The 13,514-nt window shown below is 32.7% G+C and overlaps 2 protein-coding genes across 2 annotated transcripts; one reads left to right on the top strand and one right to left on the bottom strand.

Annotated features, from left to right (window-relative positions):
• Positions 1–3,132: 3,132 nt before the first annotated feature.
• On the bottom strand, positions 3,133–3,981 carry LOC122302800 (monothiol glutaredoxin-S10-like). Its single transcript, XM_043114224.1, has one exon. It carries the CDS (start codon positions 3,714–3,716, stop codon positions 3,408–3,410), a length of 309 nt encoding a protein of 102 aa, XP_042970158.1. The 5' UTR covers positions 3,717–3,981; the 3' UTR covers positions 3,133–3,407.
• A 6,134-nt stretch (positions 3,982–10,115) lies between these two features.
• On the top strand, positions 10,116–10,896 carry LOC122302788 (monothiol glutaredoxin-S2-like). Its single transcript, XM_043114213.1, has one exon. The coding sequence runs from the start codon at positions 10,361–10,363 to the stop codon at positions 10,670–10,672; it is 312 nt and encodes a 103-aa protein (XP_042970147.1). The 5' UTR covers positions 10,116–10,360; the 3' UTR covers positions 10,673–10,896.
• The last annotated feature ends 2,618 nt before the right edge of the window (positions 10,897–13,514 follow it).

The following is a 13,514-nucleotide window of genomic DNA, read 5'->3' as shown; positions in this document are numbered from 1 at the left end:
TGCAAAAGTGCACGAACAGTACATAAACTTTCCCATCGTTTAAAACTCGATAAAAAGGGAAAGTCTCCAAATTTGTAGTCCGAAAGCAGACCCGGCCCCTCGTCATCATGAACATGCATATATACATACATATATACCCACTTACAAGAGCTGCATACATTAATATGCCATGCACAAGCTGGTTTTCGATCCGAATTAGTGCCTCCAGAACAGAATTAGATTAAAGTTTTGGAAGTATGGTGACACATGAATGCGTGAGATCGCGTGGAAGGATCGGCATAGTGGCTTTCTCTATTGTTAGATAAAGTGGAATCAATTCCAATTCCATCGATCACGTACTCGACTATGGACAAATTAAGTGAATATTTGCTTGCCACCACCGTGTTCTACCTTTCCTTCCTTTTCTTTCTTTCTTTCTTTCTGTCTTTTATTCTTTTCGATCTGCTAGCTCTTTCTGGCTTTCCAATGGCATGCATATAAATATATATATATATATATATCTCAGCTTGGCCATATATATAATCATTAATCCATATATAATAGGTATAACTATATAATCCATCAATAATATTGCAGATCGTAAATTGAATTCGAGTAGTGTTGGACCGTTGGTCATTGAGGTCTATCAAAGTACATGCATATATGAACGAGAAGTATGTATTCCTTCAAGACGCGCTAGCTGTTGTGAGTAAACGATATATATCCCTGACGAACATTTATGTATTTTTCTCGGTTTCTTTCTTTTTTCTTTTTTGGCTTCAACGATCGATATCATGTCCCTGCATGGCCCTGGCATTTTAATCAAAGCTCTCTCTCTCTCTCTCTCTCTCTCTCTCTCTCTCTCTCTCTCTCTCTCTCCGGGAGAACCTAATTAATATTTTGTGGCTATTATGGGTGAGGTCAGCCGATGGATGGGGAGAGTGGATATATACCCCAAAAGTTAAAAGTTCTGCTTTTATTGATATATACTCGAAAAGTGGAAAAATTCTCAAATGGTGGTTGATAGCTTCCGTGTTTCGTTATCGATCTTCTTCTCTACGCTCTCATCAATTTGATTTATATATGAAAGAGAGCTTTCTGGCTTAGAGAAAAAGAAGAGAAAAGAAAAAAGAGCTTTGGGTGAAATTTGAAGACTCAATTTGGTCCTAATAATATGCTTAAAACTAACGGTACTTCAAATTTCGCCGAGTCGAACTCAGAATTTCTATTATGATGTCGTGTAAAATCAATACTTTCTTCAAAAGTTTAAACTGAATGAAAAGGTAAATTTAATTATTTATATTATATTTTTAACACCATCTACAGGTTAGAGTGAGTTTGATCTTGCCATCCAACATTTAGCTTATGCTTGGTTTTCTCATTAGATAAATTGATCCAACCCCCAATAGATCATCATCTCCGAATTGACTTTACAGTACTCTAATTTATCAATTCAGGACTTGATCAATGGCTTATATTTTTGTCCTTTTTCCAAAAAATCATTCGATTGATCATTCCATTCAAGTTGGCAAGTCTAGAACTTGTGCGGATAGGGATACCCCCGCCCATTGTACCCCACATTTTATTTTGCTTTGAAGTCATGGACGCGTACGTGATACCAAACCTCTCCTACAGAAAAATTGGACAGAACATGTATGGTCTGGAAATCGTATAAATCAAATCATGTTATGTTAAGGCATCTACGTACAACAATTTACAAGTAGAAATATTCTTTGATGATAAGACTATAAGCTGCACACCACAACAGATGATTTTTTGCAATGAATACTTTTTTATTGCTAATAATGCATCATTTGCAACGAAAATTTTGCAAAGCTAAAATCTCGTTGCTGAACAGTTATTAGACTTTTATTTCAAGCGAGTTGTTTAACAATTGCAACGAGTTGTATAGTAACCTAGCTAATTAAAGTAACCCTTCATGTGTAGTCAAAATTAGAAACTGAAATCTTTAATTCGCAACCAACATTAAGGTGTCGTTTGGATAGTGAGTTTAGATAAAATAATCAGTTGAGATGAAAATTGAATAAAATATTGTTAAAATATTACTTTTTAATATTACTATTATTATTTTAAAATTTAAAAATGTTTATTTGTTTATTATATTTTATGTAGAAATTTAAAAAAATTGTAATGATGAGATGAGATGAAAACATTTATTATCTAAATGGGGCTTAATACTTTGTTATTTCAACTAGCTAGCTAGCCTTAGCCAGGTGCACGTAACAGATAATCATGATGAGTAAGGGATCTCGCGGGAGAGCATATAGGCCTGCATGCATATCATGGTGTTAAAAAGCTCTATGCAATAGATCATTTGAAGTAGTATGGTTTCCAAATGAGGTTTCTGATTTTCCAATAAAAACAGTGTTTACCAGAGATCAGAAAAGGTCCATGCATTTGAGAAGAGAGAGAGAGAGAGAGAGAGAGAGAGAGAGAGAGAGAGAGAGAGAGAGAGAAGCAAGAGAAAAGCTTCATTAGTTAGGGTAGCATATAAATTCGAGATGCTTGTCTCAAAAGCTAAGGACAAGTTATTGTGATGCATCAGAGACAGATAACTAAAACAAGTATATATAGTACTCTAGCTTAGAAGGACGAAATATTCGTGCAAGGAATCATGCACTTTGTTTAGTAACAAGGAAGATGGTGGATTGATCATATATATCTATATAGGGCAATTTATTATATATTTTTAAAATAGGAGCTTTAATTAATTAGTAATATATATATAGTAGTACTTCTTAAATTGATCCAAATTAATTATATTCTCGAGAGCAATATTTCTAGATTAGTAATTAATAAACAAGGGATCGTGTTATTGGAATATCGTATGATCATAAATATTGTGCGAGGTCATCATCCCTATGAAACCCCCTCCCCAAGATCCCCACAACACTAACAAGAAAATAGTTGCTTAATATATATACATATATATATGCCTTTGATCCTGCATGTGCTTGATCATGAACGAGAGCATGTAATTAAGGGAATGAAAATGTGAAATTCGATGAAGTTTCGAAAGGAAACAAAAGCCATTCTTGATACAAGTAGTAGTAATTAAATATAGTACAAGTAGTACTGCCGGCCGGCCAATTTTAAAGTAGTAGTGTGCTATTAAAATTTAGAGATTTTAAGTAAGGAACTACGTACGTACACATGAGAGTACTCTATATATATAATTATTTGCCACATAATCTGCATGACATTAATTGTTCCTACTGGAGCCGCCAGATATTATTAGTTATAGGTAGAAACAAAAAAGTTACACAAAAAGTGGTGGAAAGGCTCAATTAAGAGGGAAAAAAAAGAGAGCTGAGTTAACCTTATTCAAAAACATAGAACGTCTAGGGCCGAGGGTTAGCTAGCTAGATAGATCGAGCTAGGCAAATGATCTGTAATATTCATGTTAATCAGAGCCAAATAGCTCCGGCTTCTTTGAGCATTTTCTTTAGATTGCCATTGAGATGAAGTGTCATGACAGTGTTAGCAGAGCCCACGAATTTACCCCCAATGAACACTGCCGGAACTGAGGGGTTGCATCCTAGCCGCGTGAGTGCCCACTCCATTTCCTTCCCTCTCGAGTCCTCATCAAGTTCGAAAATTGCCGGGCTCACTCCTTGCTCGTAAAACAGCCTTTTAATTGCATGGCACATGCAGCACGAGCTCTTGCTGAAGATCACCACTGCTTTTTGCGATGCAATTTTAACAATGCAATCCATTGATATTATTGATGGTCCTGCTAACTCACAATTGAAGAAGCTTTTCTCTCTCTCTCTCTCTAGCTGTGCTAAAGAGAAGTATAAATGTACGTATGAGCTAGCAGCTTGTAGTACTTTCCGAAGACGAATAAACTTTAAAATAGCTAGAGGTAATTAGCGATCGTGGGTTGTGATGGAAAATATGGCAAATGCAAGCTATGAAGATTGATAGGAGATCTAATACTTTAGAAGGCAGCTACGTTTGTGATGGAAATTATCATGAATTAGCTCTGAAGGCCCTTTTATATAACGTCTAGGGGAAGCAAAAGTTGGGTACGTGGATCGATTATTATATGTATAAAGTTTATTTACTTAATCCGAAGTATGCACGTACGAAAGAGATCATCAGAATGAAAAGGTGAAGGTTCCCTGAGATATATATATATATATAATTTGGATTTTAGCTGGGTCCAAATCAGTGATCAGTACCCTTGATAGAGACTTGTGTGGCTTGCTGCTAACAATCTCTCCTAGTTGTTCCAAGAATCTTCGACCTATAGAGATAAGCCAAACGCTGCCGAAAGTGCATAGATCACTAGGAAAAATATTATTATGGAACGTACGGTACTTCACTAGTGTTTTTTTTTTTGGTAAATTATATATATAATGTTGCATGCCTGCCCTCGATTACTATGTGTGGGTGGGGAATGTCAACTTTATATTATAAATAACGATTGCGTGGGATGAGAGGGTGAAAGATCGATGTAGTCGCGCACGAATAGTTGCATCACCGAATAAACCAGCTAGCTATCTGGTGCATGGCTCTGAGCACATGAAAATTCCACGTAAAGTTTTGATGTTAAGCTCTAGATGATGTCTATGTACGTAGCACCAGGCCATCGATCTCTGTCAAATTAAAGGAGATAAAGAAAGTGGGGAAACAGAAACAACCTCGGGGCTTGAGCCATTAGATAGATATATAATAAAAGGCCCTGCATTGAGTATAATTCTTCTTTAAATTAATATGTTATCTAAGAAAACAATTAGTCTTTAAAATATATACTTTAAAGGTCTATTACCATATTGTACTACTTATGACAGGCGGGCCGTTAGGGTTTGTCACACTATTTTTTCCAAGAAAAATGAAGTTAATTTCATCTAGTTGGTTATTTTGGGGCTAATATGCTTGTGTGCTTGCATGGATAATCGACAAATTTCTAATATTTATATAAATGCTTGTGGGTGCAATTAGCAATAATTTATTACCATCGATCGAGCATTCCGCATATATATATATATAATAAGATCTAGGAGAACATATACTTCTGCAAGATAACACTTGTACATACACACACACATATATATATTCTTCTCAATATATAAAACACATTTTGTTTCAAATCATGAACATGATTCGTGGTTCAAACTGTCTAATCAAATTTGCAAAACCTTCTACAATTAAAGAGAAGTTATGGTTCTCTTGCATGTTTATATATATAAAGCCTAGACGTACGACGATCACATCAACTTTTACTTAACTCAGAAGCTTGAGAGATGCGTACAATATTCCACATTTCACATGTTAATCAGTATATACATGATTATTGGTTATTAATGCACGTTACTCTCGTTTCCAAGATAGAGTAGTAAGCAAAATTACCAAAGATCCCAGATTCATTTACGTGTTAAATGCTGATGATCATGGATTAACAAATAGCGATGATGACATGTGAATTGGCATCCGAAACCGTATTATATATAACTATAGGAGATAGGATGCATACATGCACCACGAGATGAGGCGAGAATCGCAATTCATCGAGAATAAATAAAATGATTATAACACAAGGTAACTGAATAGATCGATGGATCATATCTCTTCACTGGTGATGTATATATTCTGTTCCATGATCGAATTAAATGACCCAAGTATAAGAGAATTTTTTCTTCTTTCTGCTTTTAGATTTTGGATGGAGTTGTATTCTTTCTGTTTCGTATCTAAAAAGTGATAAAGGCAAAGAATATAAAATATGGTTCCTTGGGCCTTTTCCCTTTCCCTTTCTCTCTCTTTCTTGAGTGGAATATTAATCCAAGAGCAATTTGTACGTCATACTTCACCAACCTAAAACCATAATATATGTGATGCCAGGATCCGTCCTTGCGTTAATCTTCTTTATCTTCATGCGCTAAAAGTAGCTTGACATTCTTTCCCCACCTGATCGGGCCACCACCCCAACTTCTGATCTCTTTTTCTTCTATGGACCTTATCCTAATTTCTCGATGCATATATCGATCTCGTATCTATATATGTTCTTTTCATGTCCCGATCCCTCATGTGTCTTGCATGTTGCATGAAAGTGCATCATGCATGCGTATGCGTGTATGTGTGCAATTAACTTACATGATCTCTGATCATCCGGCAAAGTAGAAATCTTGATCATGGATACTCTCATATATATATATATATAAATATCGATCGAACCTTGATCAATCTGAATGATGGTGCAGGTATTAGTTTCTTCACATCATGCATGCCTGATGTATGCTTGTGATTATTCATGAGATTTAGAAGATGACGTATAAGTACGAGAGATCCGTACGGTAAAGTAAGTACCCTAGCTACAAACTGGCCCTTGGCCTCCGAATTGGGCAGGTTATGGATGAGGCACTTGGATTCATGACATATATATATATATATATATGCTATCCTGGCGACATGTGACACTTGGATAAACATAGAAGGAGGGATATATTCTTTTCTGGGCCATACAAATGATACAATAGATCTAGAGTATATATAAATATATATGTGTATACACACGACATATATATATACACACATATATTAATACATATATTTTTTTTTACCATATGACCAGTAATTGTGTACAAGCAGTGAGATTCGATAGTAATTAATGGTGACGAAAAGTTATATCCTAAAAAAAAAAAGCAAACAAGCCTTTTATTTTGATAAAGTTCTTTCTAGAGATGGCATATATGATCCATCTATATATAGCTTTCAAGAATAATATTGGTAGATTTTCCACGAGGAGTTGCATGAATACTACCTTACAGACAATCCTTTTGGCGCAGTTCTATTTCTAATTTGTATTTTCTTCTGATCATCGTAATTAAGATGAAGTAGTACTTCTTTTTATACATAGTTGTAATGCCGTGCACTTCGTGCTTAATTAATAAAGGAATAATTAGGACATGAGGCTGATCATCATCAGTATCACGGTATACATACGTAGAAAGCTATACAACAAATTAAGCGAAACCCGGGAGATCAGGAGTTTATCTTTTGAATAATTCTTACTACAAGAAAAATTACCTGTTATAAATTACATGCGATGAAAATGACTATTTAAGATTAAAATATTCATTTTGATAGAATATAGTCATTTTCACAAGAAATGATGGATTACAATTGAACAATTGTTTTGTAGTGAATTTGTACATATATGAACTTACCACTCAGAAATTAAAAAAATATGAATAATATGGATCACAACTCTTGATGAATCACATCGACGATGGAGTGTAATTTTTATGGTCCATTGCTTTAGAAAAGCAAGTTCATTTTTTATAAATAAGAAGTTTTTATTCTTTTTGACGACAACCGGACCGGGAATTTCTTTCTTTTTTTAAACAAAAAATAAATGGAATATTTTTTTACGACGATAGAGAGATTTCCTAAAAATTGATAGAAAATTGTTAAATATTAAGAGAAATCCTAAACCCACCGAAAATGGTCCATAGTATCTCCCGAATCACTCTTTTCTTTTTCTTTTTAAAATTACTCTCCTCGATCGGACGGAACTCGTGCGGCACTGCTCAAATATCAATTGCTGTTTGAGATCACCAGCAGGCTGCAGTACTAGTTCTGGCATGCATGCATATCAGTTTATCCTTTCGAATAAGTACTTAGACGTATTTTCAGTTGATAGCAATCAAACCCGGCCATAGCTAGCATATCAAGCTTCAGGGGACCTAAAGGAAAATTCTTTTGTTTTTATACTCAGTTTTATTTCCAATCAAAAGGCTGCAATTATATATATATATATATATAAACACTACTATATGCATGTAACCTACCCGCGTACGTACGTGAACAAGTTCTATATATATGAAGTTATATATATATATATATATCAGTACGTCGTTTATCAAGATGGATGTCCTATTCAAGTTTTACCATGGCTGTTAAATATTGTTGGGGTTTCATCTTGATCTTCTGTGTGTGACTTTTGAACAACATTTTCCTTGAAATCTTCTCCCTTCAGTACTTGGCTTTCTCTGTTATCCCTTAATTTCTTGTATTGGACGCGAATCTAATTGCCACTGAAAAAAAAGGGGTCCCGATTGGATAAGTCCTACTCCTTCCTCCAACTCAGCAGATGCTAGCTCCATGATAGATAGATATATATATACGGCAAAAAAACCCACATGATAAAAAAATGTACGTACTCTCTTCGGATTACTAAATATGATACGGTGCGACTTACGAGTTGAAATTGAGAACATTCCATCCAAAAGTTTAAATTATAAAAAAGATATGAATTAATTAATTATGTGAATTATATTTCAACATTCTCTTAATTTATACGTGGGTTCATACTCTTTCTTAGTAGCAACTTGGACACTACCTACAAATTCAACCGATTAGTGCATTTCAAATATTTTTATTTTTTTAGCTTTTCATTTATTCATTTTTTTAGTATCTTTAAATAATTTTTTATTATAAAAAACTTAAAAATATTCACTTACTTAATCACTAAGAAAAAAAAAAATTGGTCAACTATCGGTTCACTAATTAAGAATTATCCTTATTTTAATACTTATATGTTAAATAATAAACGTTTATACCAAAAAATTTAATTAATAAAAATAGTCAACTTTGATATTTATATTATATTATAACAACTAGTCCATATATATATATATACACCCCATTAAGGGTTCATAATTATGTGGGTGGACTAATTATTACAACTAATGGTAAGTGTATGATGCTGAGAAAAAAAAAAAAAAATGGTCAGTGTATGATGAGTGTGTCCAAAACCCAATGAAAGCGGCCACTTGGGTCCACTGTGTACCTGCAAAATGGCCCTTACCTCGAGTCCCTCGTGATTAGGTACGAGAAAAACGAGTATGAATCATTAAAAGCTCTATCTCTCTCAGATAGCATGCTGATAGATAATAAAATATTAATATAAAAAATACGAAGAAATCATTAAAAGCGCTCTCTCTGTCAAATAGCATGCTATAGATAATAAAATATAATATAAAAAAAACGAAGAAAAGAGAGAAAAAAAGATTTTGAAGGTTACATTTTTATTTTTTGAATTGTTACTGAATATAATATATACATTTCTAATTATAAGAAAATTAGATTGAAATAAGATCAGATAAATATTCTAAATATTATAAAAATTAAATTAATATAATATTAAATCAAAATGATTTGATAATTATGAAAATCAAATCAAGATAATATTAAATCAAATTATTGATTTTATATTATTTTTAACATCCTATCAAACTTAAGGTAGAGAACTTTAGAATCTTGAATTTAAAACTTGAGAGTAGTTTTCATATTTATTTATTGATTGTCAATAAGATGATGGTATTGTTGATGAATTGGCTGGCAACTAAAACATCAAACCTGTAGTTTTGGCTTTGGTCAACTATTGGACCAAAATCAAAATCCTAAAATTGGATTTAAGGCTTCAAACAATACTCCGAATAGATCAAAATCCAATAAAAAGATCTTATAGCTCATAGAGATACTTCAAATACATTGATTTAAGACGATAGAGATACATAATTGAATGGTGATATAAATTTTGTAAGAGATAAATCTAGTGGAAGAATAAATATTTCACACGATAGAGCTTAGTATTAGCCAAAAACTCTAATATCATGATAGATAATAAAATATAATATATAAGAAGAAGGAGATGAGAGAGAGAAAAATAGATTACGATGGCTACATTTTTACTTTCTAAATTATTAATGAATATAAGGTATACATGTTTACTTATAGATAAATGAAATTAAAATATAAAAAAAAAGGTAAATATCTTAAATATTATAAAAATTAAATATATCATTATCTTCAACAATGTATACTGTAGGCACTAGTAGATAATAATGCGATCGAAACTCTATGCAGGACACGTCCCTAGACTACAATCGTATGCCAAGATTCGTTGTTGTGCAACTTTACTTGTCTGGTTAACCTCAATCGCTGTCAAGTAATGATCAAAGTGTAATTTGGACTAGGACTGAAATATCTAAAGGAACATTCTCATTTTTTCTTCACAACCACCAGATCAAACTTTTCCTTGGTAGTTGCGCATTAATATTGCAAACCCGGCCACAGTGATGAAAGTCCTATATAAATGGCAGCTCTTGGGGCTCAACTCTCCCACAGCAAAAACCTCATCAGGTACTGCCTTCACATTCCTCACAAAATTGCCTACATGCATTAATTGCTCGATCGCTCTCCTAATTATTCTGTTATTTCTTCATTTTCCAGACCTTTCACTCTGATTTGGCGTTGCACGTTCGGACCCTAATCTAGGTTGGTTCGAAAGTATTGTATTAGAAGTGTCAATATCTTTATATCTTAGAGCTAGCTGCCTTCTGCAATATCGGCAATGGACAGAGTCTCAAACATGACATCAGAGAGGCCCGTGGTGATCTTCAGTAGGAGCTCCTGCTGCATGTGCCACACCATCAAGACGCTCTTCATCACCGAGTTTGGGGTGAACGCCGCAGTCCACGAGGTGGATGAGATCCCGAGAGGGAGGGAGATCGAGCAAGCTCTTCTCAGGCTTGGGTGTAACCCGACCGTGCCGGCGGTGTTCATCGGCGGTGAACTAGTGGGTGGAACCAACGAGGTGATGAGCCTCCATCTCAAGCGCTCCTTAAAACCAATGCTCCAGCGCGCTGGAGCAATCTGGGTTTAATGCATAAACCACTAACCTAATTAGTATCAGGCACGCCTTAATAAATGTTTTGAGTTTAACATATATATAAACACATATTATATATATATGTATGTGTATTAAACTATATATAGAGCTAATGACTACAGTACTCTTGCTAATTCTATATATACTACGTGTATTTTAGCTTTTTTGTAAGGTGTACCATTTCGCTTTTGCTAATAAAAGTTGCAATTTTGCATCAATATTAATATTATATATAAATCTCAATAATAGACAAATTTCGTATAAATCTTCAATAAAAAAAAGTAGGTCCTACCATTAACAAATAGTTCTTTTAAGTAAATTCCACTTCTTAACGAAGACTTATATAGAATTTATCTATTTGAAACTTGTACAAATTATTTCTGCAGTTAAAATTTCAATGCTTCACGGGAGAATGACTTATTTAATTCTAATAATACTATTCAACTAATCTACCTGCGCTTGAGAGAAGAATCATGGAACTGGCCAATGCATTATTCCGCATTGGACTCTATTTTTGGTGCAAAACTTCACAATAACGATCAGTAAATGAGTGGAGAGAAATGATTGGGAAGAAAAACGATAAAAGTTCCTTCATTAGTCACTAATGGGCACCTTAAAATGGGTCGAGGCCTTAATCCCCATGAGCCCAATAGATAGCCTCCTCATGGGGTTAGAAGACTGGGCCTAAACTGATTTTGACATCAAACAATGGACTTTTCGGTTTGCTCAAAGTTGTTTCCCAACCAAATTTTTTATAAAAATTAATTGTAGAAAGATTATGCCGATGGTGTCGTATCACCTATTAACTATATAAGTTATATTAAGATTTTAAGAATTGACACATTAAAAGTTTAAGTAAACAGAATGTATTCAAGTTAATTTATATAATTCAATACTCATAACTTTGCTATCTGTAAACATGAATTACTATATCAAATATCATGTTTATTGAAAGTTGAATAAGAGGGCACATATAGTAAAAGTTGCAAATACTCCATCTAATTGAGTTAATGGATATCTCCGCCTTATAATATAAAATTCAATAAGTTCTGATATAATAGTATAAAGTGAATAAATAAGTAGATTTTTTTTTTTTAATGGAGAATAAATGAATAGATTTGAACCAATAATGCAGTGCGTGCTAAATCACACGAGAGTAACTCAATGAAGAATCCCATTCTGGATATTGGATAAGTAACACGGTGGCCATTTAACTCGATTATAGGTGAAAAACGAATTGAATCCGAGCTTGTGCTAAGTGGTCAACTTTATTTAATAATTTTTTATTCGAGTACGTACGAATTGAGCTTGAACATACAACTCATTTGTTATAATGCGAGCCTAATATTGTACACGATCTACTTTAAATTTGATAAAACTGAATTAGGTAAAGAGTTATGATACAGGCATTAGAGAACTTGCTGGGTCGTACACGTACATAGACAACCAAAAAAAGGGTTACATGCATTTATATACACGCTAACTTTCAGAAAGATGAAAGTTGTTGTTTAGATGGTGAGATGGTTTAGATGAATGTTGAAATATAAATAAGTTGTTTGAATAGTGAGATGAGATGATTTTCTAACAATATTAAAAAAGGTGTTGAGGAATAAAACTTACATTTCTTGTGGACAAGATCAATCTTGGGCATGTTTATAAGTAATGAGCAACCCTCTCTCTTTGAATTGGTTTTATGAGATATGTTAGATTCATAAATTTTTTCATAGTATCGGAGCCTATCACAAAACGAATAGGAGCCCACACTACTTACTCTGTGACAAGGATAAAAAAAAAAAATACTGACCTACATGTGAGAAAGGGTATTGAGGAATAAATCTCACATTGCATGTAGACAATATTTTGAGCATATTTATAAGTAATGAGCAACCATTTCTCTTTGAATCGGTTTTATGAAATGAGTTATGCCCATTAAATTCTTCAATTATTTTTTAATATTATTATTATTTTTTAATTGAAAAAGTTTAATTAAGATTTGAAAAATTGAATTGTTTCCTATCTTATGTGTGAAATTTTTTTAAAAATATAATAATAAAATAAGATGAGATAATTTTTCCATCCAATCACCCAAAATAACTCTCAATACCATGTAACGTGATCATTTTGTTAATCAAATGAAAGGACGATGCCATGTCATCGTGTTTTAGCTCAATAATCCAACTTAGCCCAACTACGCAAATTAAAAATGAAAAATAAAAACGAAAAAACACAACTATTAATTTTTTCAAAAATAATATTTGTAATTTTAGATCAAGTGTGTAAAATCTCGTACATTTATTTTAAAAAAATAGGTAAATATAGGATCTATATAATTTTTGTTTTTAAATGTTGGATTCCATGTTTTTCTAAAGGAAATGTGAGGCTTACACATTTTAAAATTATATCTAATATTACTCTAAGAATAATGTTATTTGAATGTTTTTATACTATATATCATCTACGTGGCATAATTTAATTTAGGAGATAAGTTTTAAAATTTGAATAATATAAATTATGTCATATAAATTATGTGTAGTGTACAAATTTTCAAATAGAATTATTCATTACTCTAAGGCCCTTTTGGTTTCCAAATGGTCTCAACTCATCGCATATCATCTTAATATTTAAACACCATTAAAATATAAACACTTTTCAATTTTAAATTTTCAACTATTTCAAATAATTATTACCATATCATTAAATCTTTTATAAACTTTTAATAAAACACAAAAAACAGTTCAAACTGTTTCAAAACAAAAATATTCTTAAAAAATAATATTTTAATAATATTTTTATTCAACATTTTATGTTCATTTTCCAAAACCCCATAAAATATTTT

Source organism: Carya illinoinensis, chromosome 1 (assembly GCF_018687715.1).
Source record: "Carya illinoinensis cultivar Pawnee chromosome 1, C.illinoinensisPawnee_v1, whole genome shotgun sequence".
Lineage (NCBI taxonomy): Eukaryota > Viridiplantae > Streptophyta > Magnoliopsida > Fagales > Juglandaceae > Carya > Carya illinoinensis.
This window is presented reverse-complemented; position numbering and strand designations above follow the sequence as displayed.